This window comes from Populus trichocarpa, chromosome 4, assembly GCF_000002775.5.
Source record: "Populus trichocarpa isolate Nisqually-1 chromosome 4, P.trichocarpa_v4.1, whole genome shotgun sequence".
NCBI lineage: Eukaryota > Viridiplantae > Streptophyta > Magnoliopsida > Malpighiales > Salicaceae > Populus > Populus trichocarpa.
Window position 1 is genome coordinate 6,047,621 of NC_037288.2, and position 19,301 is coordinate 6,066,921.

At 32.0% G+C, this 19,301-nt stretch overlaps 2 protein-coding genes across 2 annotated transcripts; both read right to left on the minus strand.

The window, feature by feature from the left end:
* Positions 1 to 4,498: 4,498 nt before the first annotated feature.
* LOC7468350 (probable WRKY transcription factor 27) lies at positions 4,499 to 6,466 on the minus strand. Its single transcript, XM_002305235.4, has 3 exons — positions 5,568 to 6,466; positions 5,337 to 5,450; positions 4,499 to 5,232 (listed from the first exon to the last, which is right to left on the minus strand). The coding sequence occupies exons 1-3, from the start codon at positions 6,137 to 6,139 to the stop codon at positions 4,620 to 4,622; spliced, it is 1,299 nt and encodes a 432-aa protein (XP_002305271.3). The 5' UTR covers positions 6,140 to 6,466; the 3' UTR covers positions 4,499 to 4,619.
* A 6,978-nt stretch (positions 6,467 to 13,444) lies between these two features.
* Positions 13,445 to 18,767, minus strand: LOC7494535 (uncharacterized). The gene is made up of 9 exons (XM_024600084.2): positions 18,223 to 18,767; positions 17,566 to 17,660; positions 17,088 to 17,167; positions 16,376 to 16,417; positions 16,156 to 16,283; positions 15,577 to 15,757; positions 15,240 to 15,418; positions 14,139 to 14,342; positions 13,445 to 14,055 (listed from the first exon to the last, which is right to left on the minus strand). Exons 1-9 carry the CDS (start codon positions 18,678 to 18,680, stop codon positions 13,764 to 13,766), a joined length of 1,659 nt encoding a protein of 552 aa, XP_024455852.2. The 5' UTR covers positions 18,681 to 18,767; the 3' UTR covers positions 13,445 to 13,763.
* Between the last annotated feature and the right edge of the window lie 534 nt (positions 18,768 to 19,301).

A 19,301-nucleotide genomic window follows, 5' to 3' on the forward strand; every position in this document is an offset into this window, starting at 1 on the left:
GAGTTTTTATAATAATAATAATAATAATTAAAAAAAACAAATAAATAGCCAAAAAAATAAAGAGTTTCATATGTCACACCTAACTAGATCCTATTGTTTAGAATCCTATTATGTTCACAAATTATGCACAACAAGTCTTTAAATCAATTGATATTCATAAATTATAATAAGAAAGTCTACATTTCAATTGTGGACTTATTTATAACAAGAAAATGGCTTAGGAGAAGTCAGTTTAAATAATAAAGAGACAAATTATTTAGCTTGAAAATTTTATGTTCAAATTTTGTAATTGATTGCTTAAAAAGATGGCATATTTACATCATATTAGCTTTTTTTCATGATGATAATCATATTTTTTAAACTCGACCCGAGAGTCGATTTGAGATAAGTTTTGGGTTATATGTTAAATCAATCTAATTTTTTATTTTATATAAAAGTAAAATTGATATTATTTTGAAAACAAATAAAGGAAAATGTCAATAGGTTTAGCTTGGGTTTTTTTTTGGGCTGGCTGAAACCCAAGTCAACTGGTTTTTTTTTTCTAGGTCATACTAGGTTAATTATCCCCTAATTTTTATTGAAACTCAACCCGATCTAAATTTCAGGTCACGAGTTAACCCGTTGAGTCGATTCTGTCAAAGAACCATCTCAACCCAATAGCTTAAGCTGTTATGTGAGGTTTCAGGATATGATTTATATTATTCTCTAACACACCCCCTCAAGTGAAAGTTCTTTGGACTTGAAACTTGCATAGACCCACATTACCTTGTGCTTAATTTTTTATCAAATAAATGAGGATGGTGAGATTCGAACTCGTGATCGCTTGGTCATCAAGACTCTGATACCATGTTAAAGAACATCTCAACCCAATAGTTTAAAGAAGTGTGTTAGAAAATAATATAATTTATATCTTGGAATTTTACCTAACAACTTAAATTATTAAGTTAAGATGGTTTTTTGACAGATTTTAATTGTAAAACATTGAGTCAGTGAATGTTTCACCATACTTGTGTAGATTTATATACAGAGTCACCATATTGTTTTTTATTAGCTTTATATTCTATATTTTGTATATTTTATGCAAGACATTTTTTCTACCTTGCTCTATGTTAACATGCAATTTTTTTTCTCTATTATGTAACCTTATGTTAATAGATATAAATCTTGATTTAATTTTTAGATAGAAGATTTCAAAGGTTATGTTGTTTTTATAAAGTTAAAATTTCATAGTTATCTTAAATTGGAAAGGTCTCTAAATGTGCTCTAAAAGTTACTAGAATTTATCATATTTCTCCTAGTTAATTTTATTTTTTTTATTTAGTTTAGAATTTTTTTAATTATATTTTTACTTCATTTAGTTGTTTTTAATATATATAAGCAGCCTAAAAAACTGTAATATTTAGTTTTAATTAGAAAAAATGTTGAGAAAATAAGAATACAAATTAGAGTTTCTGTATTATGATACTTTTGAGCAAAATTTTATCATTTTGTGTTCAGTGTTTTTTTTCCTCATAAATGTTTTTATAAAAAAATAAATACAAAATGACATTTTCAATCCAGCCACAATCACATTTTGTGTGATAAAATATCACACTTAGTATAGGAAGAACAACTTGCAGAATTATTTAAAATCATTAGAATCTTGAACTACCTCATTGATGATGTTACGGGTTGACCATTTAATAATCATATATATATATATATACAGCAAAGTTAGATTCTTAGATTTATTTCTCCTTCATTTAAAAAAAATATTTTGCAAAATAAAAGTAGAAATTAAACAAATGAGGAAGAAGATATGTTTGACCTATTCTTCATGTCCAAGAATATAAAAGATTTGACCTTGAACCTCGTCATCGACAGGCATGAAAAGCGATCCTGTGTCTGTCTCGTGATAAAGGGCGCTCAAAGACCGAGTCTTTGTCACGGTTTGTGTAATCTTCCACACTTTTGAGCCAGCAACTTCATGCACCCACTTGACTCTCTTCAATTTTGCTTTATCGATATTTACATTATATTTTCTTGGTTAGAATTTATGAATCTCATGCTGGAAAATTTTTTATTTATTTATTCAAATAATGAGGTATTTTTTACTATGATTTTATACTAAAGTTTCAAATGCCATAATTACTAAGTTATTCATGTGGATATAAAATTAAATCGGCATATGACTTGACTCAAGTCTCATGATTACAGGTTTATTGGGCTGAGTTGAGTCAATTATAAAATTATGTCATTTTAAAAAAAAAAAAAAAAAGTCAACTTAAAACTTACATAAGTTTTAATTAAATTGATTGAACTCATCAAAATCATTCGAATTTGATTAAATTAATTTTCAGAGCCAGTTTAAGCTAAGAGTTATTTGGATAATGATGGAAGGTTTATGCTTAACAAAAACCTTTAAAAATAAATAAGATATATTTGTCAATTATACTTTATAATCTAAGTGGTGTTAAATTGAGTTTTATAACAATAGTTATGTATGTGGATTTTCTTTTTATAATTTTTCATTAAATTTGAACTAAAAATAATAACAACAAATAAAACATTAACTTGAGTCAATAACTTGGATAACTGATCAAATGTATGATTTTAAGAGGTCATCAAACATTAATAGGTCTTTTCTAATTATAGTTAAATCCAAGATAACATTGTCAAAGAACTATCTCAACCCAATAACATAAGCTTTTAGATAAGGTCTCAAGATATAATTTATATTATTCTCTAACACACCCCCTCAAGTGAAAGCTCTTTGGGCTTGAAACTTGCATAAGTCCATATTACCTTGTGCTTAATTTTTGTCAAATAAATGGGGATAGTGAGATTCGAACTCGTGACCACTTAGTCATCAAGGTTCTGATACCATGTCAAATAATTATCTCAACGCAATAGCTTAAGCTTTTAGGTAAGGTCCCAAGATATAATTTATATTATTCTCTAACAAGTATAACATGATATGATCAATCTCAAACCATAAAATATTTGTTGATGCTGGCTAAAAAAATCAACCTATACCCTACAGTTGTAAAAAAAACACCACCTTAGAGCCAATACCTTAAGAATTAGGCAATAATAAACTATGTTGTGGGAAATTATTGAATCTTTTTGCACATAGGATACTTGTTTATTGCTGTTGATTTGAACAGTAGATTCCACTAATTGCATGATCACAAAAGCAGAATTGCCCTAAATTTGGAGTGGATGTAAGGGTGCTTCATGTGCGCAATCACCATCTTTTCAATGGATGAGCAGTTCTTTCTCAATTAAAAGGGATGGTCACAAAATAATTACTTGTATGATAATTATTATTATTTTGGTGCAGAATAATTATCATTACAAGCTCGATTGTAATAATTATTATCATTAATCAAACAGTAAGAAGTAACATTAAGGCTATCTTTTTTGTTAGGGTTAATCATCATTTGTTAAGGTTTCACCATCCATCCAACATGACTAATTATCTAGATTTTTTCCCCTTCAATTTTTATCTAGACGATGGAGAAAAATTGGGCTAGAATTCAAATGTAGAGGTGCTCCTTCCCATCTATTCACCTTCTATTAAATTAATTTTATTTTTGGTAAAAATAAATGAATAAAATCCTACTAATTAATGGTGATAAGAAGAGTCTTGTTCGAGTTTTTTTTTTTTTGGGTTTAATTTAGGATCAGGTTATGTTTTTTTTATACTTTTTTTTTAAGACAAGTTCCGATTGAAATAGTTTAGTTCGGTTTGATTTAATTGATTTTAGTTTTTAACATCAAAATTGAATCGGACCAGTAATTTTTTTAATTTAGGGGGGTTTTAGGGTTAAAAATAAAAATAGAATGGAAGCCCAAATTTAATAAACATCATGCCATGCTTAAATTCATTTTGTTAAATCCTAAAGCTCTACAATCTCCCAATTAAGATTAATTCTAAATCACTATAATAAATCTATGATTCCTTGATTATCCACATTTTTCCTATGATCATTCCTATTAAGAATATTTAAAATAGAAAGTATTAAAATAACTTCAAAGAAAATGAGATGAAAAATTTGGTCCTCTATATATGGTTTAAAAATTGGTCATTCTGACAATTTAAAACATTTACAGCTCAATTTCACACAACTATATCACGGTTATATATATATATATATATATATATATATATATATATATATATATATAAATCTATCTTTAATTTTTTTAGAATTGAATATTGAAAAAAAAAAAAACCCCTCACGGCTGGTCCAAATATCATGTTCTCTTTTCATTGTATTTAGTTAGTGTTTCAGGATTAAAAAATAGATATAAAAACAATTAATTTATTATAGAGATAAAAACAAAATAAAAATAAATTTGAGTGATTTTTTTTTAAAAAAAATAGAAAAAATAAAGATATGTTTTATCTTTTCTAACTGTATTTTATTTTATTTATTCTGAAACATCAATTAAGTGATGTAAATAAAAACAAAACAAGGAAAAAGACAAAGAAAAGAAAAGAAAAAAGACATTGTGGAGAGGGAAAAGATTCTTTCTATCTTCTACATCAATCTTGGTGGGGGAGAAAAAGTTTCCATCAAATCCAATTTTTCCTTAATAATATTAAAAGAGAAAACTTCTAGCAACTTATATAATTAGCAGCCACCACCACCAGTTGCTCCGGCAGCTGTGCTGGCTGAGCCACCAACAACAGAAGAGGAAAAGTCGTCTCCAAAAGCAGGACTATTGCTTAAACCACCACCTTCATTACCGCTAACTAGCTCCTGAAACCCTTTAATAAGATCTTCATTTAAGGCCATATTTGGAATCAAAAGATCATCATCATAATCGTCATTAATGTCATTATCACAATCATCGACATCATCTTCATGATCATCGCTTCCCATCAATCCATGCCCGCCTTCCAAATTATGTGTTTTGATGCTTTCTTGCTCGTTTCCTACCGCCTCAATATTGTAAATGGGAGCTGAAAGTGTGGTTCTTGGAGACAAACTAGTGGCTGAAAGTGGAGAAGAACACGAACCCCTATCAGCTGAAATGGGATGCTCGGATTCTTTGTTTTCCGGCTTTTGAGCTGGTTGTTGGACCTTGTTTCTTGTACTACCGGCAAGTGAGTTCCTGTGAGTCGGACGTGGGTGTGTGTGATCACCTGTGTAGCAGACAATAAACATATTTGGATCTGTATTGCTCCTCTCCACTTGCTTTCTTGCTGCACACCCTTTTGAGCTGCTGCATCTGTAGTAGTTCCTGTAAAAGAAAAGTAACCCAATTTTTAGGCCATATTTAGTGACAAGAATCAAAATCTTCTTAAAGAAAGGAAGGCAAAAATGAGAATGGAATAAAGGGCTAACCTTGGATAGGGAGAGCCTTTGATGGGTTTTTGACCATATTTTCTCCAAGCCCACACATCATTAGAGAGATTCTCTGCAGTTACATGCGATATCAGCCTCTTCTGGTTACTTTTTCTGTCAAAAAAGAAAAAAGTTGGAAAATTTAAGCATGAGCATTTTGTAAAGTTTTCTCATTTACGAGTAATAATTATCTTACAATTAAGAAATGAAGAATTTAATTAACCCACTTACTTTTTTCTTGGGGTCTGAGATTGTGTGGTTCTTAAAGGAAAGAGAGAAGAAGTGCTAGTCCCTTGCTGGTGCAATTGTCTCCTTTGATTTTGTTGTTGCTGTACATGCTGTGGCTGCTTTTGGCTATTGTTGAACCAGGGACTGATGGCAACACTAGTGGATGGTGTGGTTAGTGGTTGTTGTTGTTGTTGTTGTTGTTGTTGTGCAAGTTGTGGCTGATTTTGGCCACTAAAAATGACCCCAAAATCAGAAATGGAGAAGCTAGGAATATTGTTGTTGCTGTTCTTACCTTGAAGACCAGTACTGGTGGTGAAGCTAGGCAAAAAGGGCTTGTAAGAATCTTGCAATTCTTGCAAACAGTTGTTGTTTCTAGGCTGGGAAGCAAGATTTGGAAAAGAAAATGGGTTGGATTCTCCATCATCATCATCATCATCAAAAGTTAAAGAATCCAAGCACTCAAAATTCTCACTGATGTTGCTGCTGCTGCTGTTTCTGTTCGCAGCAGCAGCAGCAGCAGCAGAGGTGCAACTCCTTACTACTGCATACAAATCCCAGTCCTGATCCTCCGCCATTGAAGACTCGATCTACCTAGAAATCCTAACCCACCTCTGTGCCTTTGTATTAATTATAATGGCAAGAAAAGAGTGAATGCAAGGCAGAAAGGACTGCGCTGACTTTTAAGATTGGAGAGATAGAGAGAGAGAAGAGAGATGATGGTGGAGCACTTGACCTGGAAGATGTTAATTATTATTTATACAAAGAGAGGTGGGTGTTTTATTTTTTGCTTTTTCTTTGACTTTGTGAAAATGTCAAAAGGGAAAGGAGACAGAACAAAGCAATATGGCAATGCGAGGGAGAGGAGGTGAGTTGCTTACTTGCCTGAAACTATTTTGTTTAGTACTTGAAATTTGATTGGAAGTTAGGAAAGGTATTGGGCTTGCAATGCCATGTCTTGTCTTTCCCTCGAGAGTGTGCCAAGAGACCTTGAATGAAAGTGGGGCTATATTGTTAGATATGCCCCAGGAAACCTTGAATGAAAGTGGGGCTATATCGCTAGATATGCCCCTAGAATCCTATTAGATTTTAGGACGATGTGTATGCACCCAACTCCATTACTAGGACGGTGAGAGCTAGAACAAAAAAAAAAAAAATTACAAATAATTTAGATTTATAAGAAGTTTATTTCACATATTTTCCATTTGAATCTAAATTTAAAATAATAATTTCAAAATAAAGATTTATGTGCTATGCTACCTCATCAAACCATTAGGAATTATGAATATCATTTTTTTTTCTCGAATGTTGAAGCTTTTTATGATTGGTAATGTTTGATTAGTGTTTTAAGATAGAAAATAAACAATAAAAACATATCTATTTATATATTTTATTTTGAAAATAAAAATAAATATGAATTCACTTTAAAATTATCACAATAACATTTATTTTATATTTTATCTTCGTTTTTCTAACCAAATATATTTATATCCTTTCTATTTTAAAACACTAGCTAAATACAATCATACAAGTTTTTTGTGTTGCCACACCCTAAATTCATAAAGGGGGAAAAGGAAATAAAAGAAAAGGAAGAAGCATAATAGCGCATTGATAACTCTTCTCTAAGAACTCTATGTATAGCAATTTTTATAAGATTAATAGGAAGATTTGTAGATACTAATAGTTTTTTTCTTCTTCTTCTCGAACTATCATATGTGGGGAAAAATACCTCAAACGTACACAACACGGTCATTTTTTTCTTTGTATTAGGCATATAAGTGACATCCACCTAACACAAAAAAAAAATATAAATTGACATGCTGGCACGTGTTTTATATGCATTATTAAATAAGTATTTTTTTTCATATTTAGACGACACGTATGACTTCCTTAAAGCTTCAAGGGTGACTTTTTTTAATGTCTATAAATTCATTTCATTAATATCTTTTCAATGAACTTCAATGTGTTCTCATTGAGTTGTGATGCCTTCCTAACATTTAATTCTTTTCTTATTTCCTTTTCTATTTTATTTTCTTTGGTTATTGTATCAGCCTATTCTTTTACTTTCTTCTCTCATTTATTCCCTCAATGTTTATTTTTAGCTCATCTTAGTTCTATTATTATGATTATTTCATTAATTAAATATATTTTTATTTAAATTGGGCAAAAAAATTACTATTTTTAGCATTCTCATTCGAAGAAAATAGTAAATTTAGCTGGTTTTTTTTTGTCACAAAACAACAAATGAAATGATCATAATAATAAAACTAAAATTAATTAAATAGAAAAATTAAGAGACTAAATAAATAATCAAGTTAGCAAAAAAGAAAGGAAATTTTTTTTGCCCATGTGAGTTGTTCAAAAATCTCGTTTACGCAACAAGTTCAACTATGTTAATTTTAAAATTAATTTTTCATTTGTGTTAGTTTGGGAAAAAAAAACTTAGGAATAATTACTACTTAAAAGAATATTTTTAGGCAAGTCTTGCATATAGCTTGGCCCTTTGCTTCCATTAATAAATAGAAGCCTTTTACTAAGAGTCGGCAAAAAAAAAAAATGATTAAATTGGAAAAACTGAAAAAGAAAAAATTGAAAAAATCGAACTGTAAAAAAAAATCGATTAAACCGATTAAAATTTTGAAAAAATCGACCGGTTCTGTTTTACAAGTCTGAAACCGAAAAAACTGAACTGAATCCAAACAAAAAAAATCAGGAAAAAACCGAGCCAAACCGGAAAAACCGAGTCAAACTAGTTTGAACCGGTTTTTGTTCTAAAAAACCGAACGAACCGAAACCGGTCGGTTTGAACCAGTTTTAGTTTTTTTAAAAAAAAATTTCGGTTTAGTAAATTTTTTTTTTATTAAAACCTAACCGAACAAAAAATATAACCCCTACCTTTTACACTAACCTAATCTAGAAATTAACTTGTGCTTTTCAAAATTTTATTTGAAATGGTTTAAAGTAATTCTATTCTACAAATCGTGGGAATGGTCAAAATTTTACTCTCTATCTGGTTTGAGATATTTAGTGAATATTATAAGTATGCATTTTCCAGGGACTAGATTCGAAAGACGAAGTAAATAAAAGGAGTAAAATGTAACATCACCAAGTTGAGTTGGGCCCACAGGTCCCATTAAGCAAGCCTCGTCTCTCTCTCTCTGAAAGACTGCACCTCACGACCGTACCGCGTGGTGATGAAACGATACTGACCGTACGATCATATGCAACGTTGGAAAAGGAAATGTTCTCATGTGAGTTGGCTTATATACCTGTCTTTTTGGTGAAGAATCTTGAGCCGTTAAAAATGGATGACTAGGTTCGATGTTATATTTATTGATTGATGCTTTTTCTTATGTGGGGGGGAATCTTGGCATTTTTAACGGTAGGTGGCTTTGAAAGTGAGGTGGAGGTTAAATTGCTGGGCATTTTATGTGTGTTTGTATATGATATAAGGTACAATTGTTTTTTTTTTTTTTAATAATAATAAGTGCTTCCTTGTTTACGCGGCCAACCACGTTTTAAAATTGCAGTGGTCACATAAAACGCATTAAAATAATGTAAAATTGAGAAAAAAAATGATTAAAAAAAGAGAAAAAAATTATTTAGTAAAATTAATTTGTGGACATATGTGTGATTAATGGAGTTGATAGCATTTAGTTAATATCGGAAAAGAAAAGACAGACTATTGGGGTAGTAACCATTTTATCATGTTCATGAAGGGTAAGATAGTTTTTATTTAGAAAATTAATTAATATGGGGATATGTACGTAATTAATGGAGTTATTTATCTAATTAGGTAGCGTTTAGTCACGGCTCTATAAGGCTATAAATTGAATCAATAACTATATATTTCTTATACCATTCTATTTTAAAAGATATGAATCTATTCTAAAATTATTTCAGATAAAGATTTATTTTATATCTTTTTTCATGTTTTTCTAACAAAGTATTTTTTTATTTTTTCTATATTTGTTTATTTTTTATTATATATCTTAGTATACTAATCAAACTCAATTTTATAGAATATGATAATTATGAAATTGCACAATAAAATAACTTCTTTGTATTTTTACCTTTGAAAAATTAATCGATAAACATATATGTTAATTATGTTATCCGATTGTATATTTGGGTGACTAATTAGGTTATTTTTTGTATATTAAGAGAAGATAATTACCCCTTTCAAGATTTCACATTAATAATATATTATGGTCACAAAGATAAACAAGGGGAGGAGTGAGACATTTTTTGACATTGTGATTCAATCGTACTTTTTAAAAAAATTTAATGTTTTTTTAAAAATTTTAAATTAATAGTTTTTAGTGTTTTTTAATCATTTTAATGTGTTAATGCTAAAAATAAAAAATAAAAAAAATATTATTTTAATATATTTTCAAAGAAAAAAAACTTTGAAAAACAATATCTAACGTACTCTCAAACAGATTTTAAGTCTTACAATTTGTCCATCGTTTTAGCCTTTAGGGCTGCCTCCTCTTTGTAGACTAATTTTTTTTGAAATTATGGTAGATGTTGTTTTTAAAAGTACTTTTTAATTGGAAATTCATCAAAATAATATTTTTTTTTAAATCCAAATAATCTATTTAATAAATTTTAAAAAATACATGGTCCAACTATCTAAAATTAAAAAAAATTCAAATACATGGTCCAACCATAAAAACAACCACAGCCTAAGTCTAATTTTGCCAAAATATTTAAACACCTATGGCCATATTTTAGTTGGCACTCACTAATGTCCCTAAGAAATTCTAGACGCATGCCCCTGTCGACCTGAAAACTATAACCCTAGCCTCAAGATGATAACTATAAATAATACAAATAATAGTGAATAAAACGAATTGAGTATGATTTTAAAACCCAATATTGCTCTTAAAAAGAAGAAGAAAAAGAGGCAAAAACAAGAGAATATCACTAGAAGGAAAAAAAGGGAATGAAGAATATATGTTTCTAGGAACAAGGGAGATACGTACATGTACATAAATAGACTCTCTCCTTCTTTACGAGGGGAGGGGGGAAAAGAAAGGGGAATCCAAGCAGAAAATGGTGTCTACCAAAATGTGAACACTTCAAACACAAAAACCCTTTATTTGGTTTAAATGACTGGAATATTGTAATTGAGAAGTTGATGATTGTGAGAAAGGAAGTAGACTGTTTGATAGAATATACTTAGCATAGAATTATTTTATTTTGTTGATGATCCCACAAACATTAAAGGGGTTGGAAAAGTTAGGTACTTTTGATGGAGGCTAAGTTTCACAAATATAAATCATATATATATATATATATATATAGGACCACCACCACCACCCCCTTCAATGCAAACAATTCATGTTCTTTTGCTTTGGATGTGTGAGGTCCAAAATTCTTACTTAAAGGGAATGAGGATCTTTGATTGATATTTTCTTTTGAATTGTGTTGGATTACGTGTTTGAATGAAAAGAAAGAGATAGGTTTAAAATAAATTTAGGATAATTTTAAGGTGAATTTTTATATTTTTTAAAATAAAAAATATAGGAAGATATATCTTTTATGTCTCCACTATCTTCGTTTCATTATTTATCTCAAGAAAATAATCAAACACTATCTTATATCTTTTCTCTTGCTTGAAGCTTGCTCTTATAAAAAAACAAATCTCCCTCTTGATAAATACATATATGTGTATCGATGTGTTGGAATTTGTTTTAATCAGACATGAATAATATGCATATTTAAGATCAAATTCAAAGTGAATATAATCAATTTTAGGGTTAAAACTTTGTTGAGAATTGTTCTCCAACAAAAGTAAACATTAACATAAGTAAAACAAATTATAGATAAATAAAAAATTGATTTAAAAAAACTATTGATTGACATGTTTTTATGAAACTCAAAACCCTCTATCTAAACATAGAAAAGAAATGACTTTATTTAGTAATGTACATAAATAATGACTTGTTGGGATTCTTGAACGCTTATTGCATGCCTATCATGTTTGCATTAAGTAAAGAGCAATAAAACTTTAAAGAAAAATGATTAATCCTCGAAAAAACTACTATCGATTTACTTTCAATTATTTTTTGGTTTTTTATGTGTGTTAATACATGCTTAAACCCTAATTATACATATTTTCTTATGCTTAGATAGGTTGCTTTTATCTATTTACTAGTTCAATTCGATCACATGAAATTGCATGCTTTACAACCTAAAATAGTGTGATATATCCAAGTCTTATCTATAGCATGCATAGAAACAACTCGATGTGCCATCCCATGACTCCCTTTACGTGCACTCATCAAACATTACATCTTCACAGTGTCTTGTCCCATCTCAGCTCGATGCTCCCTAATTATCATATAGCGTTTAAAAAGAAGATTTTTATGACTCCAACATTTTGGATGGTCAATTTTCATCAACTTGGATTGGGGGTGCCCTTATCAAACCTTATCAGACAATCCAATTGACTTGGAGAGTTGCTGTATCTTAGCTTACTTGCCGACATTATGTCAGTTTTAGACAAGAACATGGTCCTCCGGCCAATGATAGTAAATACCCTTCTTGAATTCTTGACCAGTCGAGATGAGATTCAGACATAACTTCATGGAGCCTGAAGGATAGGTAGGGTTTAATGACATGATGATTACTGTCATTTTGGTATCATGCAGGAAAAGGGTTAGAATTTATTTTTTTTAATTTTCTGAAGCTTTGAAGGTGGGTTTGGCAACTTATGAAAGCAATGTTCATGGGGCTGGCTGTTTTGATGGCGATACATGTTGAGATAGCATTGTTGTTCAAAAGCAAAGATATCAACCCACCTACAGCTTCATCCCCCACCACCACTTTTCTTGCCAGTTCTGTTCAATCAAATCCAATAATTCTCCTCACTTCCCACTCCACATCTCGTATGTGAGACAAGAGGGAAGGGGGGACACCACCCACTACTTTGCAGTGTGGGAAGAGCAAGTGCTTCGCCCCAATTGCACCAAGAAACTAACACTGTGATATTGAAATATCAGTTATTTTTTAAAGTTTTTTTTTATTTAAAAATATATTGAAATAATATTTTTTTTATTTTTTAAAATTTATTTTTGATATTAGTACATCAAAACAATTTAAAAACATCAAAAAATTAATTTGAAATAAAAATTAAATTTTATATTTTTATAAAAATATTTTTCAGCTGCAAAAACAAGTTCATAATATATGTCTTTAATAACGTGAAAAATACGTTTAAACTGATAAGATGTCGGATGATTTTGACATCTTCATTTCATTACCATTAAAAAATTGTATGTAAAAACTATTAAAAAGCACAAAAATGTATTAATTTGAAGCCTTTTCAGCTAAAATGTGAAAGGATCGGTGAACAGTATGACACTCTTGGGCTTAGACACTGTTTGCTCATTATTTTTTGTCATTATGAATCTGGTTACCATAAATGGAACAGAACCATTTTGGTGGTCATGAATCACATATGAAGAACAAGTAAAAGATCTTCACCTATATTGCTTTGTTCAAGTTCATTTGATCAACTAGTGTTTAATCTCAAGTTGATACATGGGCGGGACTAAGCGCAGGGCTTTTCATGTCCAGGTTTCTGCTCCATTTCTCCCGATGAGATAACCACGTCCAATCCCATATGCTCAATGCAAGGTTCATATGGATCATTCTTGCACAAACCTTTCTCAGAAATCCTGTTCTCTCAACTCATGGCAGCACATCAAGTTTCAGGGTTCATATTCTAACACAACTTGCACAAACTTGGGGCCAGACGAAACTATTGGCTGCAGCTGACAGTCACTTCATTTTCCTCCATTGCTAAAGCTTATGAACACTAGATTACATGAGAGAACAAGTGACACTCAACAAGCCACCGAGGACAGAAGTAATTGGAAAAAGAAATCTAAGTTTTAGAAGAATTACTGTCTCAAAATTTCAAGCCACAAGACAAAACCAGCTCACCTGACAGATGGTCTGCATCAAATTACACAAGTTAACTTTTGACAACATTAGGACTGCATAACGCACACTGATGCATCAGTAATAACAGACTCTGTAAGGAGCTGGCCGACATATGACTTGTTAAACAATGCACTATCAATTTTACAATTTACATCCTTCTTTCACTCTGGTTAAAAGAAATTATGCAATTCACGCCAAAGAAGCCTTTTTTTTTTTGTGGTGGCTCCAGTTATTTTCTCCACGGACTCACCGAGGGGAACCTGTCTTTGCCATGCCTGAATAGTAATCACCCACATTTGCAACAAATAGTGGATCCCTATCTTCGACTTTGTACTCACCACTACAGTTGCTAATACCACTGTCATTTGCCTGATCTGTGTGCTCTAGCTCTTTGGTCAAATCCTCCATAGTCTTCTTCACACTAGCTTTGCTCAATTGTCCTGCATCTCCAGTTGAGACACCAACCATTGTAACCTTTGGAAGAAAAGGATTAGACTCTAAATTCTGTTTTAAAAAGTCCCTTGATGGGGCTTCCTTTCTGCAAAAAAGGAAAATGTGACAAGTGTGAGAGAACGTAAGGAATGCATATGTTAGTGTCACATGGTTCAGCGTATGTGGCACCTTGTGTCTGGTTCCCTTTCAGATTTGCCCAGTGTTTTCGACCATGGATGACTAAACCAATCTCCAAATGGCAACCGCAGATCTTTTCTCTGTACATGATCGGTTACCTTGTCTTTTAATTTATGTTCTGAAGTGCTATCATCTGTTTTACAGTTGGCAAGGCAGCTAGTTGACTCTGATGCTCTTTGTAAAGAAGATGCACTCCTGCAACAAAATAAACATATTGTTGCAAAGCATATATTACAATTCAATAATGGGATTTCTACAGAAAAGCAAATCAAGAAAAGAACCCACATTTCAGTTTCAGAGAATAAAAGAGAACAGATAAAAAAGGTAATTGTCAATTGCCAAATTTTGTATCACATAAATCTACACCCTGTCTGGTCACCTTACACCTTCCTTTGGAACTCACAAAAAACAAAGACTAGTTTATCTCATTTCATAAAGGCAGCATAATATCAATGTTCTATTTCTTTCTTTGTGTAAGTTGTTTTACTTTGAGAATTGCATCAGTCATCCTTTCAGACTCTTCAATGTTCAGAGAGATGTAAAAGTTCAATTCACTCAATAGCAATGTAATCTGAACACAGGAAAGAAAGTCGGGTCAAGAGATTTGCTGGCTATTATTTGTGACTGCATTTTTACAATCAATAGTACTCTCCCCACTCTATGAATACGTTTAATCCACTAGATGTCGAGTGGAACTCTTTCAACTAATATTTCATCTTCAGTATACAGGAAACCATGCCCGTCAAAAGATGGTAAAATTTTAGAAATCCCAGTTCACACACTCAAAAGCCATTATTTGTTTCTCAATGATATTTGATCTGGAATGTACACCTGTCAGAAAGCAGGAGTAATGGAAATCTGAAAGAATCCACATACGCACACAAATGAACAAAACAGAAGAAACACCAAGTTTTTTACATAATCACCTTCATGCACAGGCATTGAAAATTTACAATTAGGTTGATTTATTTTTTTGCCGTCAAATTCATTTGTCATGAAAATCTTGTGGGTTTCAACTTTCAAGGAGTTGGCAATGAATATATCACACACTATAAGCAAAACACAAATGAGTTGAAAAAAGCATGGGAATACCTTCTCTCAAATGAATCAACCAAGTATGGAAATTTCGGTTGAATGCCAGTGGCTTTTCTCAACCACCTATTACCAAGAAGTACTTTGTCAACAGCATAAAGAAGCTGAATTTCTGCAGCCTTTGAAATTACACTTAGAGGTATTGCAGGATGCCCCATCTCATCCAGCACTTCCTGAACCTATTAAATTAAAACAACTGTTAAAAAAACCACCATAACTTATGCACACATATCGAATCCCAAAAGCACCGCACCCACATTGCCCACATGAATCTGTTGTTTCACAGGCATTATGACTAGACAGAGCATCATAAATTTTAGACTAACAAGGTTAGTACCTCTGGTGGCTCCAATAGGCTGTCTCCCATTTCTTCAATCACTTCTGCGGAAACATTATCATCAATCACATCACGTCGGCGTTGCGTGTGCCGGGTTTGAATTAAAGCATGGAAATGCTGATCAACAGACTCCTCAAGAATGTTATCCAGCATGTTTTTATCGAAGAAGTATGGAGTATACCTGATTAGCAGATTAAACACAGAAAAGTGAAAACTTGAATATTCCTGCAGATGTAAGAAAAATAAACAGCGAGTTTACACAAATGGGAATGAAATGAGGAGACCAGTCATTTGTGAGAAACTAGGATAAGCATCCTTAGATTATGATTCTCATATTTTTATATTGAAAGGCAAACGAGAGTTGCATAAAGAAGCAGAGAAGGCAACTAATAAAGGCTGACAAGGTCGACATCCCAAACTAAAAGGTGATAAAGATTAATCTAACTACAAAATTCACATCTATGCAAGCCCCATCTGGAGAGAAGATTGAGATCGAGATCGAGAAATTAAGATAAAAGATGAATTCAATCCATGAACCAGATTTTTTTTTTTTTTTCATTCAAGAGAATCAATACACACCACTTAATCCCGTCTTTGGTAGCTATTGCAATATCTAAATTTTGTGCGCTGAAAACAGGAACTCCATCAACCCTCCTGCTCCCATCGCTATGTGGAATAGTCTTGAGAAGTTGGTGTGCTGCCTTGACCTGTGAGAGCAGAAATCAGATAAAAACAGAATTATGAATATATCACAATAAATACAAATTTGTGAATACCATGTGCTCTGACCATATGGTACCTGCTTCTCATTTGGAACAAACTGAAATAGTTGAGGTTTCTCCTGCATAACACAAAGCAAAATAAAAGGTGGATTATTCTAGAAAATGAGATGATATTAGAAATATGAATAGGATCGCAAAATTTGAATTTTGTCAAGGAAAATAAGTGCGTATAAGTTTTGCAACTAAAACACTAATAATTGCATATTTTGAAAAAATAACTACATGAATCAGCAACCGCCACATCCTAGTAATTTGGATTGGCTGTGAATAAAAGGCAGCACTAAAACTCTGCAAGCATGCTCAATCAAATCACAGCAAGAAAAAAAGAAACACTTGGACTGCTATAGAAGTAGAGCATCACAGGTTAACCAGTTGCTAGACTCTCTAGATTTGAACAGCATCCATACGCTGCTGTAACACTTAAAATTTATAGAAGTAGAGCATCACAAGTTAATAAATTTGAAGCAAAAGGATAGTAAGTTATAACATCATGAAACACCTCAGTGAAAGTGAAGAAATTGAACCGAGTTAAACTTCATATGAGACATGCATGAATCTAAAGCGTGAATTACTGAATGCATGTTTTGAGAATAAGAAAGAAAGGAAAGAAACAAACTGTCAAAATAGGTTCCAATGTGATATCACAACTTGGCTGCATACCTAATAAAAGATAAAGACTATCCATCTAACTAAGTGAGTAGCATAAATCTTACTAAGTGAGTAGCATACCTTGAAGTGTTCATATGCTAAGTCAAGACGACAAGCACCCACCACACCACTTGGAATATTCAGCCTTTTAACATAAGCAACTTGAAGCACAAACCAATTCAGAATGCAAGTTACTTATAGCTTGCAAAATAAATCAGCATACTGAATAACAGTACTCACAAAGACTGTGTAAAACAAAAGGAAGGACAATAGCACGCATAAATGTATCTTGAATCACAATGCAAGAAGTTATTTTATTGTAAATTAAATTCAACAAGCCCTTTCTATTGCATGCAACTTATGCTCATGTAAGCACTAATGGGTCTAACCATGATTAACATCCATAGTAATAGATATGTGAATTTTGGGGTATTCATTTCTACTAAGGTCCACATAAGAGAAGAAAAAAAGAGTGGTTTCCAAAAATCAGGAATAATATTCGAGTCTTTTCCTACCCAGGAAAAGATATATAAGGTTATAAAGCAATTTTCAATCATACCTGCATCACCTAAATCCATGAAGAAACGAAACACAGGACCATTCCTCTCACTCTTGGTAACCATTGCAAATATCTTCTTAAGCCACTCGGGTGTCCTGGCCAGTAAAGAATACCAATCAAATATAGGTTAGCAGGCTAGCAGCACAAGCCAAATCTTACGAAACTGACTGAATTTCAAAAAAGAAAGTATGACGCATGTATCAAGCTAACATCAAACACAAGTATCAGCTTATCAACAACAAACCATTCTACAATTTACCAACTAAACAAAACTGACAAACCAAGCCAAAATTAACTAACAAATTTCAAGGTTTTATGTTGGCTGTCATCCTACAACAACCCTCCTCCTATATCCAGGCTTGGGGCCGGCTATTCTAACCTAAGCTAGCATAGGCAGAGTTCCACTAGACCAATTAACATTAAAAGACGTCCTTACTTACACCAGCCAGTTCCAATTCTACCTAATATTAATACATAAACCATTCTCTCTCAGCTTAGCAAGTTACTATAACAACTCAAGCTTGAAACTTTTGACGGCCCATGTTCAAATTCCTCAAATCCAAGACAAAATTATAAGCCAAGTTAACACATTGAATCAGCTAAGCTAAAAAGGAAATAGCAGTCCAAACCAATGTGAAGTAAGGCAAAAGGAGAGACCTTTTGGAAATGAAGGGAACATCAAAATGAGTAGAAACGGCCATGAGACCAGTCCCTGAAAGGTCACACATGCTAAAAACCTGTCCTACAAAAGCAGGCCCACCACCTTTTCCATTAGAATTTACCCTTCCAATCCTGACTGCTGATGGAAACCCGGGATTTGACTCGGCAGAAGATAACCCTTTTACTGTGGCTGATGATGATTTTGAAGGGGAGACTGAGTCAGGCTGAGTTGACTCGAAGAGAGAGGGAGTGGATTGAGTGAGTGGAAGAGGGGAGGTGGGAAGTTGGAAAGGGATGCAAATTTTGGATTGTGGTGGTGGTGGTGGTAAAGGTGGGGTTTTGTGAGGAGAGAGAAGAGAGACTAGGGATTTGGTTGTGGAGTTGAGGAAGGTGGATAGCTGGTGGTGGTGGTGGTGGTTCTGGTGTTGCGATGGTGGTTCTGGTGGTGAAGGCATGGTGGCGGGGTGGGTCAGGGCCTTAAGGGGAAGGGGAGGGAGTGGTGGTTTCGTTGGATGACTCAGGATTTTATATTTTGAGAGATTTTCCTTCTTCCTCTGGAAAATATTTACTTTGATAAAAAATTAAAGACAAATTGTTTTCCAAAGAAAAAAAAATTAAAACTTTATAAATTTTTACTAAATTATACTTTAGTCCCTTAATTTTTATTTTTTAAATTATTTGTAAAACTAGACACTAGTTTCTATCAGCTTGCATAGAAAATGTTTTATTTTTATAGAACCTCTAGAGACGTAATATTTTTGTGATTTTTCAAATGAGTCTGATAAAAATATATATATATTTTTTAAATTAGCATCTGATTTTATTTTAGAAAAATGAAAAATAAGTCAATAATATAATTAAAACATTAATTTCATTACAAAAAATAATAATTATTAGTGTAGAAAATTACACACAGTAAGTTACACCATCACCTATACGAAGTTTTAAAATATTTATTTTGACTCTTATAATTTAAACTTTTCCTACACTAATCTAATTTAATGTTTCTAAAAGAAATTAATTCAACATTTTTCTCATTAAACAGGTGATAAAAACTAGTATTATAGAGTCGGAAT